Source organism: Melanostigma gelatinosum, assembly GCF_949748355.1.
Source record: "Melanostigma gelatinosum genome assembly, chromosome: 13".
NCBI lineage: Eukaryota > Metazoa > Chordata > Actinopteri > Perciformes > Zoarcidae > Melanostigma > Melanostigma gelatinosum.
The window spans coordinates 7,871,034-7,896,273 of record NC_136646.1 but is presented as its reverse complement, the minus strand read 5'-3'; the positions used below and the strand labels follow the sequence as shown (position 1 = coordinate 7,896,273).

The following is a 25,240-nucleotide window of genomic DNA, read 5'->3' as shown; positions in this document are numbered from 1 at the left end:
TAAATCTGAATGTGTTTGGTAGATGGACAGCCACAACATTAAAATGTCCAATCATTGGTCTACTTCATACTCATTTGTGGTACGCTGCTGCAGCAGCCATTGTTTGTGCTGCTGTCCAACAGCCACCAAAATGTTCTCAGGATTGCAGACAATCTAAAACTATCATTAACGCTCAGTCACCATAGAACTGATGAAGCATGCAGCGCGTAGATTTATTATCAAATTTAACTGTCAGAAGAATACATTGCCAGCGTCCAGACTTCATTGATTTTTCATTTTTGTGATTGGCACAAAGTATTGAGTATTTTTTTAAAAGTGGTAAAAATATTGTAAACACTTCATGGCAAAATATTGCTTGATAATATTCACCAAATCTAGGCTATTACAATTTAAGGTTGACATGCCAGGACACACAGTCAGGCGGGTTCATCATCTGGAAGCCACGAATGTCCGACTGAAAGTTGATAATCCTTCCTATTGTTGGGATACTTCAGCCTGACAAAATTAAAACTAAAATTCCAGAGAGCCAGGGCAGTTATGAGCTGCTTTTTGGAAGTCAACCTCCTTTGTGTCTGTGTAGTGACTCCTCTTGAAAGTCCTTTTTCACGAGGTGTGATGTCTTTCATGTCGCCTAACCTCTGTACATGCAAGGCGGTTATATCTCTGGCTCACCCTTTGTTCCTGCTGCTCCTCTGCTCTCTTTCTTTGTCTTCCCCTCGTGAGTTGCACAAAAGGGATCCGCAGTCTCTGGTGACGATGAAAGAGACCAATTAAAAAAGGAATTATACGATAGTCATTGCTCTTTGCACAGCTGCGTTATTTCGGCTGCAATTATTGGAGCTGGGCGATGCGTTTTTATCAGCGTCACATTACACAGTCATTTGCAAACGTCTATGTCACCAAAGAAAGACATTTACAGAAGTCCAGGTCGCATTTCTTTCAGTGTAAATGCAGCTCGGTCTCCCTCTGCTGAATGAGGGGCGGTGCTTCATGTGACCCGTCATCTCTCATCGCACAGTCGTACATGTGTAACAGATGCACCAATACAAGTAACTCTCACTCTCTGTATATAAGTATGTGTGTGTGTGTATATATACATAAACACATATAAAACGCATCGGCTTTCTACAACCGACACAATGTTACAGACACGTGACTTGACTGCATCAATTTGTCGTTCTTCCTGGGAAAACAGCAGACGCCATGCTGTCTCATGCTGTCTCATGCTGTCTCGCCGACGTCCTCGTTGAAGACATTCCTGCCCGTCCATTGGTTGTCCTGCTTCCTATGTTTCGATAAAAAGCTCCGCCCCGTACCAGCAGTTGGAAAGGGCACCTGGCACTAGGATGCCAGTGCCCCCAGTCGCCTACCTCAGCGATCGCATCAGCTTTCTCGAGCCAGGGGGGCTCCTGGCACAGAGATGCCAGGTTCTTCTGTCCTTCAGCTTCACAAATACCTCGAGTTCCTCGGAATCACTTTCTTCCTCTTTGCCACATACTCCACCAAACACCGACTCCTCTCCTTCCTGGGCCACCTCAACCATTCTTTATCTCTCACCTGCTATCAACCGGACAGTTCAACACCGGGCTGAGCTCTGTCTCTAACTCAACCTTCATGCTATAAAATAGTGACGTTTTAATATGTTTTACATGTTTATATGTTGGAAAAGAGGTAGGAACGTGGAATATGTTGTGAAACAGATGCAGGAAACAATCAAACAAGTGGAACAGTCATTTCCTGTTCAGGAAACAACTACGCTTTTCTTTACAAGAAAAAGAAATTGGAACAGAGGTCAAAATGCATTTATGTGGCATGATTTATGTGGCATGTATAAATGGGGGCGATGCCATTGGAGTTGAGAAGAATGCAGATCATGATGACCTATTGGGTCAGTTTACAGTACAAGGACATGACATAACCATCTGACAATAAGTTATATTGAGTCATGCTGGGAACATGAACAAAGGCCACCAGAGCGCTTTGGTTTGGTTGTTAAGAAGAAGGCTAGTGAATTGGGTTTACTGGATAGGAGTTATTCTCCCATTGTGGTTCTGCCAGCTATTCCTCCTTGCCACAGCCAGAAATTGATCTTGTCCTCCTTGAACTGATGAGATGAACGTTATTTACAGATTCATACAGATGGATCTAAAGACCCTGAGACTGGTAGAGCGGCAGCAGCAGCAGTAATCCCAGAATTCAATGTTGAGTGTGCGAGGAGACTTCGTTACTTACAATGGGTAGAGGACATCAGGCCAGATTTATTGTAGGAAATACTGTGATTACTATTCAGAATCCATCAGATGCAGCTGTGTGTTAATTGTGTGTGGGTCCATGCTCATAGTTAATGGGAATGAGAAGGCGGATAAAGCAGCGAAAAGTGCTTTGAAGAGTGGGAGGAATAACGTTAATGTAAATACAAGTATGTCAGACGCTAAAGTGGTGATTATGAGACACATCAAAAAGATATGGCAGAACGAATAGAATGAAGGGAGTAAAGGAAGGTTTATTAAAAATTATTATTACAAAATAAACCATTGGTTGGGAGTGCAGGATCTAGTGGACGAAATAGGAAAGAGGAGAGGATTCTAACTGGACTAAGGGATGGTCATACTGGTCTTAACAGTTCCCTCTATGTTATTAGAAAGCAGAATAATGGAAAGTGTGAATTTTGTGAAGAAGAAACTGTGCTGATGTTTTATTGTTCTGTCACAGGTACGATTCAGAGAGAGACAAGTTTTGAAAAATGGACAGAGCGATTGGAGAGGAAAATATCATCAATGTACTAAAGAAAAGCTTTGGTGACAAATATTGTAAACTTCCTCGAGAGTATTAAATATAATTTGAGGAAAGGTTTTTTTCTCTATTTTCTCTTTTTTCATTCGTTTCCTTTTGTTTGTTTGATTATTTTAATATGCTTTGTTTTGTTGTCGTGTCACAGGGGCTATCCTTCGTCCACACTCCAGGTTAGTGGGTGGCGCTAATGCACCCAAAGCTGTTTTGCCAACCGCCATTAAAAGCAACAGAAGAAGAAGTAGTCACGCCCATTCGAGTACGCTGCCTTGACGCTGTGCCTCACACCCGACGAGTCTCACCCGGCGAAACACAACAACTGCGCTCAAAGTTTTCTTTTTTTGTCTCGTCGGACGCGTTTTCTCCGGCTCGAGAACGCTCTTCAGCCGTGAAGTTGTTGGAGTGAACGAGGTGAGTGATGCACTCAGTCACAAAAAAATGAGTGAACGGGGCACATGGATAACTCCCTCAGCAATTAGCGTTAACTAAGTTAATTTGTCTTTTTTTTTATCACAGGCTAACTGTCGGGTTTTAGGATATGGTCTCTTTTAGTAAATAATTTGGTTACAGTTATGTGTTGTGGTAAAAGTGGATAATTTGGTTGCTGTCGAGGTTGACACGTGTTTGTCTTTCCACCTTTTTATTGGCGTTCAAGTCTACTAAATTCCACGCTATTCCTTTTCCATTACGGTTTGTGCTTTCCTGGCTTGTCGCCCGCGCTTCCTTTGGAGGTGAACAAGCAAGCGCGAGCCAACAACAAAGAAAGGGAGAGCGTTTGTGTGGGCGCGCGCGCGCGACGCTTTCATTCAAAGTCTTAAAAATGTTTTTTCCTCTCAACACAAACTTCTCATTTCGAGTTAATGAAGTGATGGAAGACGAGCTTCGTCGGCGCTTAAGATATGTGAGACTGTCCCAGTATCTATCAGCGGCTAATTATATGTGGGAAGAGTTTAAGTGTGTGTGTGTGAGCCCGTGCGCGTTAACCACACAGGAGAGGTTTAGGGGAAAGCCCTTGTTTTTTAGTCCTGGTACAGGCCTCTTGTTGGTTGAAACAACAGAAAAACATCGGCTGATTTGGTGGGCAAGGGATTGTGTGTGTGTGGGTGTGTGTGTGTGTGTGTGGGTGTGTGTGTGGGTGTGGGTGTGTGTGTGTGGGGGTGTCTGTGTCTGGTTCCAGACTTCCAATGAAGATTGGTAGGGTGAGGGGGGATGGGTCATAACATAGTTGCAGGCAGGATGTGGCTGGCTCTAGAAGTTAGAGGTGCCTCCTCAGATCTGCACACAGATCTGCAGCAGACAGATTCACAGGTCTAAATGTCATCAGGCTACTTGTGACTTGAGATTCCACACGGCTGAACTGGGTTGTTGTTGAAAGCCTTACTGTATACCTTACTGTGTTTTCTAGCTTGTTCAGGGGTGGACTGCAAGGCTAAAATCACACTTTGCCAGTGCATGTGTTTAATTCCAGCAGACCTGAGCTTGTAAGCAAATAAGCCGTAATGGCCTTTAAAAAAACCTTTTGCGCAGTGTTCTTCGTACTCGCATGTTTGGTAACAGAAATGATTTTTAACCATTTAAAATAATCATTGCATTTGGTGGTGCCAATAAGTCTGTGTAGACCAGAATGCATTGCAGCCTGAAGGCATCCCATGCTGGGAGTACTGGGCATTATTGTGATCAGAATCGGTCCAATGCTGTGCTCCGATTCCATTCTACATACTAACTGTGTGCAGTGTGTATGCGATATAGTAATCCGTATAGCATTTTGGCAGTTTTGAAAACATAAAAATGTACGTACTTAAAAGTTTTATTCTAAGCCAAATTAATCAAACGGTCAATCAAATGGGGGTCTGTAGCTTGTTGTGGCTTGGTGTGAAGGCCTTACATGTTATTGTGCAATACGATCTGCTGTGATAGTACCATGTGGGCAACAAAGCCATGAGAGAGAGAGCTGCTGCGTTCAGGGCCTTCCTCTAACTGTTGGAAAGAGTTGGAATGCACTATCGTCTGGAATATGTTTGTAGTAGTAATGAGATGTCTCCCATTTTTTACACTTTGTTTTTTCGTATAAATTAAACCAAAAAGATGCACCTTACCTTTGAACAGTGCCAGGCTAGCGGTTTCCTCCTTGTTTCCAGTCTTCGTGCTAAGCTACGGTCAGCTAGGCGGCCGCAGGCTGTAGCTTCATATCTATCGCACAGACGTGAGAATGACGGCGATATTATCCTCTGACTTTCACAAAGAAAGCAATTAAATGTATTTCCAAAATTGTTGAGCTACATCCCTTTAATAACAATTTTGAAAGAGTGGTATAAGGCAACCTATAACACACTCAACTTACATATTTTTTCATTCTTAATTCATCTGGCAATTCATTTCTTGATTAATTTAGTTGGTTAATTTGATCAGAATTAGTTGTTTTGTCCAAGAAAAAATCCCCAAATATTCAATTTAGTATTATATTAAACAATAAGCTGGAGCTAGGTAATGTCAAACATTTATGTTTTCTTAATTATAATAAACTAGCCAGTCAAACATCCAACCAGTCTCACTTTTCACATCACTCAGTGTATCTGCTCTTAACCGTCTGCAGGTCATCCAAAATGCTGCCGCCAGATTACTCACCAGGACAAATCGACGGTCTCACATCACCCCCGTACTCCGATCTCTCCACTGGCTCCCTGTAGCATCTCGGATACACTTTAAAATTCTCACCATCACTTACAGAGCACTTCACGGTCAGGCTCCGGCTTATGTAGCTGATCTACTTCGCCCCTATTCACCCGCCCGCACTCTCAGGTCAAACGCTCTCGGTCTTCTGTCAGTCCCACGCACACGATTTAAGACCCGTGGTGACCGAGCCTTTGAGGCAGTGGCCCAGAGGCTCTGGAATGCTCTGCCTGCAACTCTACGCCTCGCAAATACTGTGGATACAGTTCAAAACCCACCTGTTTAGGCTGGCGTTTGTGTAAAAGTAAACCCATGTCCTAGACCTGCTCTTAAAATATGTTTTACATTTTTATTTAATTTTTTATTAAATTTTTTCATTTTCTCTGTGTAGATAATTTATTGACCCTAGGGTCACATTGTGTTTTTTATGCTTTTAAATGTCTGCTTTGTTAAGCACTTTGTGATACTACTGTCTGTGAAAAGCGCTATATAAAGAAAATTCATTGTCATGTTGTTTACAGCCATGTTTGTCCAAAATGTCACCCAGTCATTATATCCTATTTGACATTTGTGTGAAATTGCCATAATTAGCATTTCCATTTTTGAGTTATGGCCTAACATGTTTTGTGATAGAACGGTGACCACCAAACCTGAGTTTGAGTGGACGTTTGTGCAGCGTCGGAAATACACGAGGGCAAGGGGCAAAACTGCCCCTAAGAAATATAATTTTGCCCCTGCTATCACTAGGAGAGGGGTAAAAAATGCCCCCATAATTTCCTCTAATAATAATGATAATTTAATGAACTTGTCAATGACATCATAGCCTATATGACCCGGTCCAGTTGCCATAGAATGTTTTTAATTTTCGCCTTGACTGATGTTGCGTGGCCGTGAAGCACCGAACGTTCTAAACAAATAAATAAATAAATGGAGCGCTTCTTAATCAGACCTGAGACTGCGGTAAAGTCAGCAGACACTTACATGTTCGTGCACCTATATGCTGCAATTCACGATAAACGGCACATATCGGGAGCGAGCGAAGGACTTTGGAAGTTTGCGGAAATATTAACGTGAGACAACATCCGGTTTCTTCAGACGAACATCCGGTTTTCAGAATAAGATCCCAACAAAGCATACATATTGCAGCATGGGAATTAGATTAAATGAATTATATTCACATGAAGTATAAAACATGCTACCTGCAGCTTGTGAGTTAAAGGGAAAATACACCTAAATTGTGCGCAAAGTGTCTTTATTCTTTGATTTGAGGGTTGCTGGAAATGAATAATACCTGACTGACAGTCAATTAAGATATTTTACGACGCAAAAACTGAACTGAATTTGGACCTTCAAATGGCACATTTTTGAAATGTCTACGGTGCTATAAAAATGTTTTTCTCAAAAGTTCCACACTGACTAATGATGTATATGTAATCAAGGCATTGTTAACTTAATAATTGGTAATAGTTGTTTAAGTAAAAAAAAAAATGTAATAGTAACAATAAATAACAACAAAAACATTTTGTTAAAAAATCGAAGAAAACACTTTGAATCTGTAGACTACTGCCTAACAGTCTTATTATTACCATTTGATGACAATTGCTCATATACTGTAAGCTTAATTAAGTATATTTATTATTTTGAACATGTTTAAAGAAATTTGCTCAGTGCTTGTGCTGGGCAACAGGCCTATATCAACAATATCTATATTTTATCGACATATCACTATGGTGATATGAGACTAGACATCGTCTTCGTTTTTGGATCTCATATTATGGCATAAGTGTTAGCTTTACCTTGTTTTAAAGGCTGCACTGCAGTGAAGTCATTTTCTGAACTCTCCTCACTGTTGCCCACTCTGTCATTCTATCCACAATACTGACTGTTTATACAAATCTCGCAATATCGATATCGAGGTATTTAGTGAAAAACAGTGATATTTGCTGCTTGGAGAGAAATGATGTCGATGACGCGGGAAGATAAAACAGCATAAAAAGGAGTGAGTTATGTTGTAGTGGCCCGTCTGCATTTCACTCACCTGTGTGTAATGTGTAATTATTTCTTACCTGCTGGTTGCCTCGAGGGGGGGGGGGAATTCCACTAAGTCTCATTGAAATATGACTGGAATGTCCCCGGGAGGCTTTTCTATTATGCTTATGCTTTGTGAAACACATCACCACCAAACAAGGGCGTACCAAACCAGCGATGATCCTCCAACTTTGCACGTAGACAAATAGCCGCGGTAGAAACGGCCTTCAGCAGCAACTTTGTGCACTCTGTGTTGGCAACATTAACCGTCATGGCTGACTTTAGCCTACCGTTTTAGTTTGCATGGACACAAGAGACCAGCTAACAAAAGACCCAACAGGACATCAGAGGCTGTGTGCCGTGTGCAGCTGGTTAACTGGCTGATTATGCAGAGAGAACAGTCTCTGTGAAGAGCGAGCAAGCAGCTTTTTACTAAACAGTGAAAACGTGCATGAATTTAAAGGCCCAGGGAAATGAGAAATGCATCTTCCCAGTTCCGACCCTGGGTTTGTTATTCAGTTATCTCTTGTTGTATGTAAAATAAATCAGCATAAAGAAACCTGTCTTTTCTCTTCTGTAAAACGTTTTTAAATGTTTGACTCATCCTGCCCTCAGGGGCGTTTACAAAGTTAAAAAAATCATCCAATCAAATGAGACTCCGGGCGACTAGCTCGCCACAGCGGCCATTTCAAACGGCATTTGTAGATCGTTGACGGGACGGTTCAAGGATCATTTATTTTCATGCACCCAGGGATGCACAACGAAATTCAGTTGTAACGCAACAAACCGGAATCAAAAAACAAGAGTAGTAAGTGCAGCTTGATCCTGGACCACGATGGATCCAGGTCTCTGTGAAGGTGTGGGCTCAACAGTCACCACTTTCATCCATCTTATCTTTCTGCGACCGGGCATCAGACAGCCAGCAGCATGCTGGGTAGCGGACTAGCCTCAGGTCCTAGCTGGGTTAGCTTAGCTTCCATCTCGGCGCTCCTCTCTGCGGCGGCTGAGGTTTAATTCATTCAAGAGAAACTTTGGACGCATCCCTGCAGCCCTCCATTTGTCATTTTTTTTAAAGATATGCCGGGAGCTTGTGTAACACACAGCAGGAGTTGAGAGATCGTTTACTGCAAGAGGATATTAAGATGACTTATTATCCTCCTGCAAGAAGGGAGAGCAGGTCTCAAACCAGTTCTCAGTCGTGTTAAAGGTGGAGCTCGCGAAAGTCTCTCTTTAATTAAATCGGTCTAATCAGCCCTTTCAAGGTTATTTGCACTTTCAAGGCTTAGCGGTGCAACATCCACCACGGGCCACATTTAATGCTTGTGTAATGTTCCCCGTAGCACACAACTCAAGGTACGGTAGCCTAGAAGTGACAATCGTGTCTGTGTGTATTATTGTTGCCATTTGTAGTTAAATTGTACTAACACTACTGCTACTACTTATTTCCTGATGCAGAAAATGAATCATCAAGAGTTTAGATAATCAGCTCAGAGGTTTTAGTTTTTTTTCAAAGTAAAAGAAAGCAATTTTCAGCTTCCAAATGTGAGGGTTTTGAAGAGGTCACATTGGCCCCGTACAAATTGTCTGTAGTTACCACATATTACCTGGTCCTACATAGGCAGACCAGAGTGGCTTTGCCAAATAACTCTTTTGAAATCTGTATTTAATCCAGAATTGCTTTCACAATATAATTAGTTTGTTTTTCTTTAAATACGTAACAGAATAAGAATTGAAATCATCAGTTGCGTTGAGACGCTCGAATGTGAATTCTGTGTTTCTTTGTGTAACATCTCTTTTTGGAGCAGAACTCCTCAGCTGTAGCTCTGAGGCTAATTACCACCAGAGGTGTTGTATTACACAGAGAGAGAGAGAGAGAGGCGTTGTTCTGCAGGATAAACATATCCACATGGAGTAAAGTTCAGCTGAGCTGTATGTTGATGTGGTGCAGGACACACACAAGATCAGGTTTCATTGTAATGTGGAGTGTGTGTTTGGGACGCTGCATTTGTTTGCCACCCTGCTGTTCTGTCAGCAGGAACACCACAGAACACGCAAGCTGCATCTGAGAAAACCTTAATGGAGCTGCTCACTCTGTTTAGAGTGCAGTAATCCATTTTCATTAATGCGCTGTCATTAAAGTTGCACTTAAAGGTGCTACATTTTGAATTCAGAGCACGTTTGTGATTGATTGCCTCCACACACATCTCTCAACGGGGTGCTGGCTAAGCCGGCGGCTAGAGGCTAACGGTGCTTACAGCGCAAACAGCGGCAGCAGTGCCGACAGATCTGAAGGGAACACCGTTTAGTCCTCTTGGAGGTACTCTGTGGAGTATTTTTAAGTCTTAAGAAATACCTTCCACCAATGAATTATAAGATAAATTCTAAATGACTTTAATTCTCACAGCGAGGCCGTGTACTGTTGAAGAAATTAATCACTCAATTTTCTTGACAAATCTACACGCAATAAAAACGCATACTTCATCAATGCAACACATTCTGAGGTTTCTCTGCTACAGGCGTACTTGGTCCGCTATGACCAGTTGCTAATGTTAGCTGAAGAAATCCCATAATTCTCACTTGTGGCCTCAGTCGCCGAGTCCAAAAGTTCCGTTGTCTCGCTTTAAGCTTTTTATTATTATTTTTTTTTTTTACATTTGTCCTAACTCTCACTTCTATCAGTGTGATGCTGAGTGAGCTGTGGCTCACACTTGGTGGAAGGTGTTTCTCAGTGGGCATGGGGTTTGTGGTGCTTGCCGGTGTTGGGGGAAGTGGTCTTTTAGACTGCAGTATGAATCCCCCCGCACACGTAGAAGGGTTTCACAAACCAGACGGTTATAAACATGAAAAGAAGCGCGGCCACTGTCTGTTTGCAGCAGATTCAGACTTGACTGCCGGGTCAGGAGGACTGTAAGTGTTGAAACCAACGGGGTCAAAGTGCCGACATTCCTAAGCTGCTGTACTGCCATCCGGTAGGAATAAGACAGTTTGTTGTTGTTGACAGCATTTTGTGTAAAGTTTTATTTTGAAGACATTTAGTCACAATCCTTTTTGTCCATGATCTTTGAACCTGATACTGATAGCCCCCGTACTGTTTGAGGAACAGTTCTTTACTCCCATCAGCTCTGTGTAACAGGTCACCCTGACTTGACATGAGTCCATATAGAAGGAAAGGCAACGATTCCACAACCCACCCCCGCTGTCGGAAAATGCAGCTGGGAGGGTTGTTTGGACATGTTGAAATTCAGTAAAGACAGTTTTGAAAGTGAAACACGGACACTTTGAGTTTACCTGCTACAGTTTAGAAGTGGTACAACTCTTTTAACGCCTAGAAACGACTGTTATTGGCTCTCATCTGCTCATTCGTTGTTCAGTTCAGATCATTAGTATCTTGTCTCATTCTTGGCCAACACAATACTGAGGAGAAGAGAGCAGCCATTGTCATTTTTCACTAAGTCAGCTGCAGTGCCTGATGGGAGAAGCTCTGTTGTTGATGCTGCTGTAACAAATGAAGGGACCACGTCTCATCTTTTCTCAGTGTCTTGTTCTTTCCTTTGCCTCAACTCTGTGTTTTTCACTCTCATCATCTCAGTGTGGCCCTTCTGCCCATGCACCAGTATGCCCACCAAAAGTTAATTTCAACACAAATCAACTGCAGTAAAAATGTACCGCTTGGTGAGATAGCCGTAAAACGTGGAAGGAAGATGCCATTTCAGGTTGGTGGTCTCATTGCAAAAGGCTGAAAGAGATTCCTCAAAACAACCAAACACCACCCTCAGCTACTGAATCGTTTCCCCTCTCTGGTGATTGCACAGGATGAGATGCGGCTGCTTCCTTTTTTCCCTGCTGTATCCAGGAAGTGGTGATCAACAGGCTGGGTCGTGACACCCCGAGGAGAGGGTCAGAGTGAGGAAACCGGGGAGAGAGTAGGAGAAGGGAACGTGGTGTATTGTACGTTGACTTCCTCGAACTGCAGCACAGATAGCAGAGACGCTGTGCTCGTTGCATCCCACATTGCTGCTGTTGGACTGTCGTTGAGGTAACTTGAATACAAAACCATCACGGGACAAACTGATCAACGACTGGCAAGTCTTGATGGCAGAGTGTGGAGAGCGTCCGTCTAATATTCTCCACCACACAAGCTGGATAAAAGGACATGCTAATTAGCAGCTATTATGAATTTCAGCTTTGACACCAAAAGCTGGTTTTGAAGGCCAAAGAGACGTCTCTCCACTTAACAGGAATCATTGTGCTTTCTTTCAAGTCGGCTCAAAGGAGTTTAATTTCCATGAACTCAAAGGTTATTGACTAAAGATGAGGCAAAAAAAAATAGTTTGATTGAAGGCCGTGCTTTGACTCCACACCTACTCTGCACTGAGTGCACCCGTATGAATAAATCACCCGATCAACTGAACCACCTATTTTGATTTTTATGTATGAAATGAATCATCCTCATCCATAGAGTTAGAACACAGATCAGGCACTCAAAGATGCATACTTTTGTTTTTTTCAATCTTATATATTGATGACTAATGAAGCAAAATTTCAGGTTGAATGAAGAACCCAGCTTGGAGCGGATCACTATAACTATAAAAGCCCTTCTATGCTTCTTGCGGTCTGCGCGGAACGTCTGGTCGTTCATGTTCATTGCGGTCAAAGCGTCTCCAAGAACGGACCCCATCTCTTCTGTAGTCTTGCTCTCTCGCCGTAGACTAGTCTACTTTTTTTTAGAACTCACCCGACTGCCATCCATCTGCTCGGAGCCAATCATTGCGACGTTGCCCCAAAATCTTGGAGGTGCACGGCTCGGCGCTCAGAACCTTCGAAATATGGGATGGATTCTGCATTGACGCACGTCGGAGGGTGAGTCATCAGATTGTAGGAGAAGGACCATCTCTTGTCTGTCACACATGGATATCACATTGAGCCTTGCACACGCATAGACACACACACACACACTGGCTTCCAAGCACACAGAGGGCTCAATGTAATGGGCTGGTTGTGTTTAAGGTTAATGCGTTCTGCCGTCAGTGCTCGACCCTGGCAGCATAATGTGTTTAAAGCAGCGCATCTCGTTCTTTGTGATGGTGCATGCTCCTCAGTAAGCTGCCTGGAGCTGTCAACAACCACTGTTCACAGCTGCTTCACAAAAGAGACGCCGCAGTGACTCATCAGCAGCACTCTTGGTGAAAATGTGACGGTTCACTATTTTCTGACATTTTATGGATCAAACGGTTATGATTTATAGAATCGATGGTAAAAATAATCATTATTTTCACTCCTACAGTAAAGTACTGTAGAATAAACATACAAAATGTATGAGACTCTTTTTGTCCGTCGCCATCTTGTATTTTTTGTTGTTTTTAAACCAAAAGTGACACGAGAGGGTGGCGTTAAGTCCATCCCAAAGCTGGTTAAGACATTTGTTTTAGGCGACCAAAACGGTAACTGGAAACACAACCCCTAACGCATACCCTGCTTTATCGTCTATTTTACTCTAAATGGACCATCATTTACTAAACAAACAACATGCTGAATGGAAGAAGACTTGAAACTAGAGATTGAGGCCATAAACTCATGTAGAGATGCCGAGGACTACCTCTTTACAAGCTGTCGCGCTTTCCTCTGTGAATGCGGCTCCATGCGGTGAATGTGGATCCAGTCTTGCAGAAAGTGCCGGACTGAAACTCTACACCAGTGAATGGAGTCTGCAGAGGCTGCATTATGTATTTACAAACACTGTGGTCATACACAATAATGGCCTCATCACATTGTGTGTGTTGGCCTGAGAGCTAATGTATACATGTACACATGCGTCAGGTGTGTGTGTACGTGTCCCACTGGGCTGGTATTTGCTGTATCAGCACGGTCTCTGGCTGGTGTGGCGATTGGAAAACACTATCATGGAAAATTCCACAGTACACAGGCCCATCGTGTCTGTCCGTTTCTGACATTATAAACAAATTCCAATTGAATTGACCTTTTAATATAATCTGTGCAAACTCCCCCCAGGTCCTTTAGCACATTATTGTACAGTGGCGGCCGGCCAATAGAGGGCCACAGGGCCTGGCCCCACCCACCTTGAGCCACAAAAAAATAAAATAAAGAATTATAATATTATAAATTTTTTTTTATAATATTAATAAATTATACAAATTGTCAATGTTTGTTTTTGAGCTATGTAATATACCCAGTAATATTTGTGAAATAGGATATCTGCGCAAAATAAATGCTTTTCCCTGCTTGTCCTCTCCACTGGTGCACCTCTCAGCTGTCCCCGTGCACGTCTCTACTGCACGTGCTGGGGCCAGATCGATTTGGACCAAGGAAGACTGGTCTAATCAGCAGCTTAGCCAATCACTGATTAAAGAAATAAATGAGTGACTTACAATTTAGCCAATCAGCGCCCTAAAAAAGACTTCCGGAGGAACAGATCATGTTAAATGATTTGTACTTCCCGTTTCATTCAGATCCCTTCGGTCATTTTAAATCAATAACCGTGAGTGTGTTTGAGTTGATTCACATTCTCAAAATGGCCGGCGGGGGGGGGGGGGATCGGGCTCATCACGGTGTGACTAAATGATTGAAACGTGTATATAAGTGAGGATGTGTGTGTGGATTGTTGGTCGTGAGCCCTGCTGCTCTCCTCCGGGCAGGTAGCATGGCGTCCAGAGAGGCTGTGATTACATTAACCCTCCCGTCTATTGGGTTAAGATGGATCAGCTGTCCTTTTGCAATGACAACATGTCGCCAGGCTCCTGCTGTGTGCAGCCGACTGCATGGAGGCTGAGCAGACCGTCCTATAACTTGAATACAACTGAGACCCACTCAAGATTAGCACTCATCTGTGGATCTTTAAAGAGTCAGTTAAACATCTGTAAAAAACAAAACTTCGCACAGAACCAACTGTTCTGTTCTGGCAAAAGATACCAGTGCTTAAAGAAAACCAGACTCCACAGAGCTTGATGAGCCATCACAGAAGTCTTGATCTGCCTTTTGTTCCGTTTGATCAGGACTGAATTGTGCCTGACTGAGTGTTCTCTTAACAGAGCTGCTCTCTGTCCTTCACCTGACGGCCACAGGAAGTGACGGAAGTTCACTTTAAGAAAATGATCCTTGAGAAACATCTTCCCTTATACATTTTATTGCCATTTCAATTTACTTTCATAGTCAGAATACGGTTGATTTCAAGCCGTATGCAAAAAACTAAAGTCAGAAGACTGCTCCATATACTCATGCAATAGTTTTTTTTTCATTTTTAGGCGGGTTTCGTGGATTTAGAGCTCGTCCTGGTTAAACGTGTAATAGTGATATTCGCTACCCGGAGAGGTTGTAAGGAAATATACATTTGTAAAAAGTTATGTTTCTATGTAAAAACCAGTGGAGCTAGCATTAGCAGAGTACATTGACAAAGCTAGCACTACTACACTTCTATGCTACGCTAGCTACTGATGGTACACTGAATGTACACACAGGCTGCTTTAGCTTTTAAGTGATTGTAACAGTGAATAAAGACCTACCAGCTTTGCAGTAACAGTGTTGTTCCTTAATTTCATTGTCTTCTGTCTTGATGATCAGTTGATGTAATGGTTCACTTTTACACTGTGATCTGTATCTTTAGCTTTTATCTTTTTAACCTGTTTACGCCGCTTAATCTGTTTGACATCCGGGATATATCCTTTAAACCAGGGATTCCCAAAGTGTGGTGCGCACCCCCCAAAATGGAGGAAAAATGTAATGGTGGTCTAATGGTGTAATAATTAATATTAAATATAATTTTCACAAAATAAAAACATGGATGGAACAGACTCATGTTTGTCGTTCTGGTGTTGACGATGATATGTCCCTTGAGGGTTGCCGCAGCGAAGGCGCAACCCCCGCCTCTGGCCAAAGGAGAAAACAATAATAAAGAGAGTCGTGGGCTGATACAAGATGTCTAATCTCCCGACTCCAGTTACCACTGTATGATAAGTGCCCTTATACACGAACCCAAGACGCTCTGTTACATGAATTATAAAAATCCCCCTTGTAAGATTTAAATTTAAAAATGTACAATTTAATAAATAAATGCACTTCAGCTCCTGCCGCCAGACTGTCTTTACGTACACTAGCTAGCCTAGCTTGTGCAGCTAACTTAATTCATTCAGCAACATTCATGCAAATATGATGAGAGAGAGAGAGCGAGAGAGAGAGAGACTTCAGTTAGTTTGTTCCGATTCAGGGATTAATATGATACAATGTTGCAGTTGCCCCTTTGTTCGGTTTGTGTTCACACTGCAACATTTAACAGCGGACTAAATATTGTAAACAAACGCCACGCGCGAGCAAACTTCTCTCATTGGTCCGATTTCTATGCGGCTATAAATAGGCTCTGTTGCGGCTTCTTTTTTAAGGTGTGGGGGATTGGGGGTGCGTGAACCCGGTCGGGATGTAGAAGGGGGTGCGCGGCCTACAATTGTACAGCGGAATACTTAAGAACAAGAGTGTGCAGCCATGCCTCCGTGAGGCTTTGAGCTAACACGCTAACAGTAACAGTGGTAATGTTAAGCTGGTATAGCACTGACAGTGTTTGGTGATAAACCAGAGTCTCTTACAAAGTAAGATTCTTGACCTGATGATGGAGGTAGATGAAACGTTCAGGGATCATTTCAGTGAGTACCATGACAGCCTGTACAATGTTTTTGGAGACCTAGAAAATGGAAAGTATTGACGCCCAGGAGCTGACTAACTCGTTCCTGCTGCCTCCGTCATTCTCTCCTTTAATTATATTTGTCTAACAGTGCCCCCCCCCCTCTCTCTCTCTCTCTCATGTTTTTTTTTTCTCTCCTCTTTGAACATTATATTCGTTACGGGAAAAGTCCAATCAATGGCGGTTTTCTTTCCTGCCTATCCCTAATTGGTTGACATAGCTTGTGTTGTCATGACAGATGACGTAAGCCCCGAGGTGAAAGAGGGGACTGTTCTCAGCCTCGGCCCTCAAACTAGTGTTGCCACGGTAACGGGGGTTCTGAGAATTGCTCCAGCGGGTCAACGATTCAGTGTTTGTTGTTTACAGGGTGAGGTAGAGGTGGTGCTGTGTGTTGGTGTGCGCTGGTGCATTAATGTTGGTGAATAATGTTTGATTCAGTTTGAAGACTCTTAAGTATCTCCTTCTCTCTCCAGGTGTTTAACATCTTCTTCAGTGACCCCTCCCCCCTCTCCTTCCTCCCAGCCCATTGACTCGACCTCCTTCGTGATGTCATCTCAGGCCACGCCCATCCAGGGATCACGCCCCGTGACCCCTCCGCTCACCTCTGCAGGATCCACACGTTCCCCAGTGTCACCAGGTAAAGGCAACACTTCTATTTAGCCCTTAAAATAAAGACCCACCTAAAAAAATGTATATCAGTTCAACAAAAAACATTATTTTACCTCGCAGAACGCTGGAGTTGCTGGTCTACATCTGCCTCGATCTGTTAGTTTGTTTGTATTATTGTGTGACTTTGGTGTAAGTTCAGACTCACCAAACTATATAAGTAAACTAAATGAATCCAACTATAATTAGGGTTGGGCACCGAAACTCTGTGCCAATATGGAACCGGTTCCTATACGACCGGTACCTACCGGACCGAAACGCAACGCAGATTTCGGTGCTTCCTTTCGGTGCCTGAGCCGATTGAAATACTTTTTTTACACTACTCTGATGACTCCGTCCTGGCAGCAGGACTCGGTCCTCCGCTCCTCACTCATAGTATTATTACAACGGGGTACGTAGCGCTGTCGCTCTTATGCACAACAACACAGGCACGCAAAAGCTTCTTCTTCTTCTTCTTTGAGACCAACTGGCGGTTGGCAAACGACGAATTGGCGCATTACCGCCACCAACTGGTAAAATAAGTCATGAGACGTGTCTTATTTTGCCAGAGAAGGAAAATATGCTCATATTTCTGCAAAATAATTGCTGAAGTTTGAAGCTGTAGTGTGTGTGTGTGTGTGTGTGTGTGTGTGTGTGTGTGTTTTGTGTTTTGTATGTATTTATATTTATTTAAGTATACTGTAAACTGTTAACAGTTAATATATTGTTCATAGTTAAAAAGTTTGAAGCTGTAATTTGAAGCGAAGTGTTTTGTATTTATTTATATTTATAGTATACTTTAAACGGTTACTTTTTTCTTCAAATTGAACAATATATTATCGGTTTAGGCACCGGTATCGTTTTAAAAGGATCGTTTTAGCACCGGTATCGGGAAAAACCCAAACGATACCCATGCCTAACTATACTAAGCTTATTAAATACAATGCGTTGTTAAAGATCAGTTAAGTTAAGGATCTGAGTACTTCTTCCCCCCCATTGATGCTAAATCACTATTCAGGTGACAGTGTCCTGGAAGCACAGAAGCAAACCACTGCTGCCGTGAGTGATCTGTCATGATGTAACACACTGTCCTCTGTCCCGCCAGAGTCCCTGCGTCCTCCGGCCTGCAGACACAGAGACCGCTCCCCGTCCCCCATGAGAGGCTACCTCATCCCCAGCCCCCTGCCCACGCGCAGAAACAGGACCTGCTCGGCGTGAGTGCACACACTCTCACGCTCTTCCTGTTGGACGCTGGTGTAACGGACCACTGTCGATCCGTACGGTTCCCCCCCCTCACGGATGAACCGCAGATTAATGACACAGTTTAACGTTAACCATCACAGTGTGAAATACAGTTTTACTGACTATCTTTATCTGTCAATATTCAGTAACATATGCCATCAGGACATCATTTATGCTTTTCTGGTCGCCGATCTTTGATAATGTTACAATGTAAACAACCAATCCGTGTTTACATTGACCAGAGGAGAGCTAGCAACGCTAGCAGTAATGCTAGCAGCACCGCTAATGAACGAAGTATGCGTTCGCTTACGTTATGATGCGTTCAGGCTCTGTTAAGTGAAATTGAGGATTGGGCAAAGGTACTTGCACAAGCCTGGCGTATTACATTCATGCAGAAACATTAAAGATGGAAGATAAAGACACATGAGAGCAGAGGAATGCAGTCAGAGTATTTATTAGTCATCATTTATTCATCAAACATTTCCTTTTGTTATTGAAGCTGTTTTGACATAAACGAGTAAATAGATCATTTGAACATTACCTCTCATCTCGTGAGGCGAAGGCCTGGAAGACGTTTAAATCGGGGAGTAAAAAAAATATATATAATAAATATCCACAACTGTACATCTCATGTTATGTCGTTGTAACGTGACGCGTCGCAGCAGAGTGCCGTCCCATTCGTATTGACACCCTTTAAAGCCTCATCAACATGCCCCTCGGTACGCTCACTTGTCTCGCTCCCACTCTCTCCCTCGCTCCCCCCCCCCCCCTGCAGGACAGTTCGTGCGTCAGAGGGTCCGGCGTTTACCGGTGTGTGTAAATGTTACCCTTGCCTGCATAATAGTCACGCAAAATCCTGAGCGCTCCACGCCCGTCATCCGCTGCCTCTCGCATGACCAGAGACAAACTTTTGTCATCAAGGAATTGGATCAGTTCCGCGTACGCTTCCGCGTTCTTCGCCGCATCCTCAGCCAGTGCGTTTTCTTCTGCGCCATCGGCGGGCTGATTCAAAATGGTGTCCTTCAGTTTCTGCAACCGCAGATGTCCCAAAAACTTTGTCTCCCACAGTTCATAGTTCTTTTCGTCCCCATTAAAAACAAGACGAGACCAACGTGAACTCGTATGTCCGCTCATGGTGCTGGCACTCCAATCCGTGAGATACGCACACAAGCAAATGTCTCTCAGTGGCTACTCACGCCGGATATCTCTTTGCACAAACGTCTAACGCATCTGGGCCCATAACCTGTTCTGCAGAGCTTGACTAGAGATATACCGACTCAACACATTTAAACCTGGGAGAACAAACAATCTGCAGCCACTGGGTCAAGTTCTGAGAAAACACGTATTTTATTCTGCGCAGGTGCATCAGCTTAAATAGACAGTCACATGACACACTCACACCTGAAATGCATTGGCAATAATTGGGAGCACAATCAGTTGCTTCAATTAACACTCCCGCTCCAAGGGCCACGGCTTCATCACGCCGTCCGACGGGGGCATCGACATCTTCGTCCACATCTCGGAGTGAGTGAGTGATTGTGTGTGTGTGTGTGTGTGTGTGTGTGCTGTGAGAACGAGCCTGTGTTTGTATGGTAGTGTCTTGGGGGGGTGGGGGGGGGGTCTATTTGAACTCGGCATAATATGTTCTAATGACTGAATGAATGAATAGTGAGGGCGCTGCTTTAATCACTGTCAGGGTCTGTGTGGGAGTAGAGGGAAACACACAGGAGCTGCAGGAGTGTGTAGGAGGACGGCAGAATATCTGATGACCTTCACCGCGGTGCCTTTGTTATCAGCCACAGGCTTTAAACCATAGACATCAACAGTGTGCACACACACACACACACACTTTGAAACTGAAACGGCAATATGAAGTTCAGTTTCGATCTTCCTTCAAAAGGTTTGCCATTGGACTCGCTCGGTATGACGTCTGCGTTTTATGTCTGAAGAGCTTTCAGTTCAGTGTTGCCGTCCTCTGATTGGTGGAGTGCGATAGCTTCAGTATGTGTATGGCTCTCTATGAACCTCGTGAAAGTCTGAGGACTCAAATGAGCTCATGTAATGCTCCGTGTGCACGTTTCTTTTTTGTTCTTTTTTTTATGTTCATGAAAAGATTTTCCATCCGTTGCACAATAAAAAAAATCTCTTTTTTTTCATCCAAACAAAGACGGCAGCCGGAATTGACATCCAGTATCTCTCCTTGCAATTTTTTTTATTATTTGTCATATTGATGTATTGCTGCTTCTTTCCAACATTTCTTTCATATATGATGTGACAAAACATCGTCGTAATATAAACAAAAAGAAACAAGGTCATGATGTAATTTCCGGTTACCTGGATAGAAAATCCAGTCTGGTTAAAAATCTTTTAATTTTTTTTTATTATCATGCAGCCAACGGAACGTTTTTTCCTCCAGATGTTTCGAACGGTTTTGGAGAATACTAAACTATACCTGTAACCCCCCCCCCCCCCAGCATCGAGGGCGAGTACGTGCCGGTGGAAGGCGACGAGGTGAGCTACAAGATCTGCTGCATCCCTCCCAGGCAGGAGAAGGTCCAGGCGGTGGAGGTGACCATAACCCACCTCAACCCGGGGACCAAACACGAGACCTGGGCAGGACGCGTCGTCAGCGGCTGAGCGCTGTCCCACGCTGTGGGTGTGGGTGTGGGGGAGGGGGTTTATGGTATCAGAGTAGTAGAAGATTGGATAGTGGGATTGAAAGTGAGGTCTGTTGGCGTATAAAGGAGACATGACATGATGTGCTGGGGTGACTAGTAATCAGAGGGACATATTAATCATCTCTGTATGTTGAAGTGTGTGGGGGGGGGGGGGCTTCCTCCACCCGACCTGGAGAGTGAGTAACTGTCCTTTGGGAGACCAAACCGCTGTCTGACTGCTAAACCAATAGGTGTATGATTACGGTGGAACAGATGTTTATCATAGGAACACAGTCGCATTAGGTTTCCTGCTTAGATGTGTAGACCCCCCCCCCCCCCCCCCGTGTTGAGGCATTGTTGTTACTTCGTTTGATCGGGAAGATCCACTCATGCTACCTGAAGGAGCCGCCGGCTCGTTTGTTCTCCAGGTGTACTGTGTGTACCTACTCTACCCAGAGAACTCACAGCTGTTTGTGCCTCCTTATCCGACCTCTCATCTGCGTTTCCTCATGTGTGGGTGGCTATACGAGTGAATTAAAGTTTTTTCAACCAGTACGTCGTAGAGGATTCCGCATTTATTTAGTTTTTTGGATAAATATCTTTGGCAAACTGTGATTGTAGTTAGTGTGACGCAAAATAAGTGAACTGGGCCCGTGTGTATAAAACTTGTGCATCACAAGGTACAATTTTAGCTTTTTCATTTTAAATCGTTTTTGTTTTTATTTTATTTTGGAAGTTCAACCTCAGCTCCTATATAATAAGTCTATAATAAACTATGTAACCAAATACATACGCTTTTTCCTAAAGACAAAAATGTTAAGATAATAAGCTCTGGCTTCAAAATTGTAGTATTTGCACAATGTACTAGTACCCCTAGTACATTGTGTAATTTTCTCCTGTTTGCCATACGGGTTCCAATGCACGCTATTTTCCTGATTTCCACAGGGGGTTTATTTCTGCTGTATTATGGAGCGCTGCATTATTTGTTGTAATTGACGGACTGTAAAAACAAATAAAAATCATACTTAGCATAAATATAAAATAAAATAACTACATTTAAGGGATTTAAATTCTGTAAATGACTATTTTTGGTATTTTATGATCAGGAATGATGTCTGTTAAAAGGGTTAAGTCAATGAAAGTGGGGAAAATGAAGAGGGATCCTAAACTTTGATTTATGAGTCAGAGAAAAATCCTCAGAGCAGTGACTCCTGTTTTAAAATAAGGACTAAAATGTCTACCTCTCCCGAAATCAGCCAATAGCTGGCCTCCAGAGGGGACGAGGCATTGGCCTTTATTAGTAAAAATCTTAAATGAGTTAAAGCGTGATATAGTAACTATTTGAAGTGATACTCATCTGTGTATAAAATGTTTTAATGTATAAAAACGTAGATTATAGGGGATTGACTTAAAAATGGAACATTGTAATTATACATTGTCAGACTTGACATGGACAGTTAACAAATCAGCTTTTTTTTAAATTATATATTTATCAGGCTTAGTGTCGACGTATCACCATTTAGGACGAACTTTCAAACCACCTTCAATGCCACACAAGTCCAGTAAACATATACTGTATAATATGTTTCTTAAATCTGAAATCCAGTGTCATGTTTGATGCATTGGATTTCGCATGACCACCTGAGATAAACCGCCGTCCGCTGCTCTCTTCTGTCCATGTTTGGTTACTACAGCTCAGCTCACAGTTCAGAGGCCATGTCTGCTGCCCACATTCATCCATCATTTTCACCAAGGATGACACAGATTACTAGGATTAAAAATGGAAGATTAAAAGAGGAATGTCAAATAAATTACTATAGCATAAGGGATTTTGTTAGATAAAAGCTGTATATAACTATACAAATAATTAACAATTTCCTTAACACTCACATGATGATAAATACCATTATTGATACTTCTAAAGAATAATTATAATCTGTGTAAATACTTGTAATAACCTTTGGGGAATGCGGAGTTGCAATCTGTAACTGCATTCGAGAACAATCAGCATGTTGATCCTGTTTTGATTTTATTTTTCAGTTTAGTTACCTTACTTTGAAATGATAACACCGGAAGTAGATTTGCTGTCGGTTCAACTAAAGAACAGCCAGAGCCGTTTAAAGACGTCATTAAACGGCTCTGAGGCTGAGAACGTCCACTGCAGCGTGTTACACATCACGCCATACACAGCAGCAGTCACGTGACTGTCGGTTATTGCAACAATTACTTTGATAAAGATGTATTGTTTGATTACAATAATAACTTTACCGACACTAGCACCGTGTATTAGCATGAATATATAAATCAGAGTCGTAGTTCCTCATAGTGACCACTACAGAGAAGTAAAGACTAATTCAGTTACACTCATGTCGACGGTCAATTACACGATACTGCCATTTCCGGTAGAAAAATGTATTTCAAAATAAATCAAAGACTTGTATTTTTTTCTTACTGTTTAAAAAAATACTACGCCTCTTGCAGCAGTTAATGTGATGATGACAAGTCAACTAATTATCTCGGTTATTTGCTTTTGTTGACCTCATAACCTCACCGCGTAGTCATGTCAGCGTAGTGTACTAGTTCTGGTGGTTTCACATATTTGTACACAAATGAAAAACAGCTGCTTAAACTGTCACTCTCAAAAGTTAAACCTCAAAATGAAAAGCACAGCGATGAGAAGTATCCGAGTACATTTACTCCCTTTGCTTAAGCATTTTATACGATTTCATTCTACAACTTCACTGCATGGAAAACAACAAAGTGTGTTATCATAATTATGCAGACGACACACAAATCTACATAACTATGTCACCAGGGGACTATAATCCCATACAAGGGCTGGGTAACTGCATTGAACAAATCAACAACTGGATGTGCCAGAATTTTCTTAAGTTAAACAAAGATAAAACAGAAGTAATTGTTTTTGGTACCAAGGACGAACAATTGAAAATCACCGCTCAGCTTCAGTCACTGATGTTAAAACCCACAAAGCAAGCCAGAAATCTAGGTGTAGTTATGGATTCAGACCTCAACCTGAACAGCCATATCAAGACAATTACAAAATCAGCCTACTATCACCTGAAGAATATATCAAGGATTAGAGGATTTATGTCTCAACAGGATTTGGATAAACTTGTCCATGCATTTATCTTCAGCAGACTGGACTACTGTAACGGTGTGTTTACAGGTCTCTGTAAAAAGTCCGTCAGAAAGCTGCAGCTGATTCAGAACGCTGCAGCTCGAGTCCTCACTAAGACCAGGAGGGTGGATCACATCACTTCAGTTCTGATGTCTTTGCACTGGCTTCCTGTCCAACAAAGAATTGACTTTAAAATCCTGCTGTTGGTTTACAAAGCACTGAATGGTTTAGGGCCAAAATACATCTCTGATCTGCTGCTACCTTATGAACCATCCCGACCCCTCAGGTCGTCTGGGACCGGTCTACTTTCTGTTCCCAGAGTCAGAACTAAACATGGAGAAGCAGCGTTCAGTTTTTCTGCTCCACATATCTGGAACAAAGTCCCAGAAAGCTGCAGGTCTGCTGAGACCCTCAGCTCATTTAAATCAAGATTGAAGACTTTTCTGTTTGCTGCTGCCTTTAATTGAACCACATTCAATTAATATATTAATCAATTTCCTGCATTTCTGCATTTTACTACTGCATTTTATTTCTTACACTGTTTTTTAATTGTTTTTGAAATCTCCTTTTCTTTTGCCTTATGTTTTGATGCTTTTAATGGTTTTATGTGAAGCACTTTGAATTACCTTGTTGTTGAAATGTGCTATACAAATAAACTTGCCTTGCCTTGCATTTTAGAGAGCAAGATTTACTTTTTTCCCCTCCACTAGGTTTATTTGACAGGTTTAGTTACTGATTACTTTTTTAGATTTCACCTAAACCAGTGGTTCCTAACCTTTTTGGCTTGTGACCCCTGCCCCCAAAAAACCCACATTGTGTACATCAGGGCTACAGAAAACGTTACTTTAGCGCTTTTACTTTTAATACAGACTTACACGTGGGAGTTTTTGGAGAGCTGTTTATTTCTTATGTATATTGTTGTGACTTTTACTTGAAAATGCATCGTGGCGTCACTAAGTACACTAACTCAACACTTTACCACACGATTGTACTTCTTACTTACTGCTTCATAAGCTATTCCAACTTAAAGCTTACTTTTAAATGCCTACATGGTCATGCTCCTTCCCTGCGTCATGAATTTGTTTAAAAGACACCAGTAGAGTCAACACACGGGCCTCAGTTAACGGGAACTGTCTCATTGCATAACGCAAAACCTCATTTGGACAATCAGTCTTCTCTGTTAAAGGAGCAAAACTATGGAACTGTATCAACTTAATTGAAAATGCAACACAATTTTAATGTTTTTGATAGAGGTATTAAATCATGGCTAAAAGAGAAACAACATTGTTCTCACTCCGAACACCTGTAGACACATGTATTTTGTGTATGTATCTGTATATGTATCTATTTTAACTTTTTTAAAGTCTTCTGTGGACAGGTGTC

The 25,240-nt window shown here is 42.4% G+C and overlaps 1 protein-coding gene across 1 annotated transcript; it reads left to right on the top strand.

Moving 5' to 3' along the window:
• The first annotated feature begins 3,063 nt into the window (after positions 1-3,063).
• On the top strand, positions 3,064-21,273 carry carhsp1 (calcium regulated heat stable protein 1). Its single transcript, XM_079282619.1, has 6 exons — positions 3,064-3,201; positions 16,648-16,811; positions 17,925-18,033; positions 18,837-18,904; positions 19,513-19,585; positions 20,536-21,273. The coding sequence occupies exons 2-6, from the start codon at positions 16,721-16,723 to the stop codon at positions 20,696-20,698; spliced, it is 504 nt and encodes a 167-aa protein (XP_079138745.1). The 5' UTR covers positions 3,064-3,201; positions 16,648-16,720; the 3' UTR covers positions 20,699-21,273.
• Positions 21,274-25,240: the final 3,967 nt, after the last annotated feature.

What these genes read in the sequence shown, in the direction of transcription:
- carhsp1 (XM_079282619.1), top strand. Translation starts at nt 16,721, where the DNA reads ATGTCATCTCAGGCCACGCCCATCCAGGGATCACGCCCCGTGACCCCT. An exon ending in ACGTTCCCCAGTGTCACCAG is followed by an intron (nt 16,812 to 17,924) that starts GTAAAGGCAACA and finishes CTGTCCCGCCAG; the next exon opens with AGTCCCTGCGTCCTCCGGCC. An exon ending in ATCTTCGTCCACATCTCGGA is followed by an intron (nt 19,586 to 20,535) that starts GTGAGTGAGTGA and finishes CCCCCCCCCCAG; the next exon opens with CATCGAGGGCGAGTACGTGC.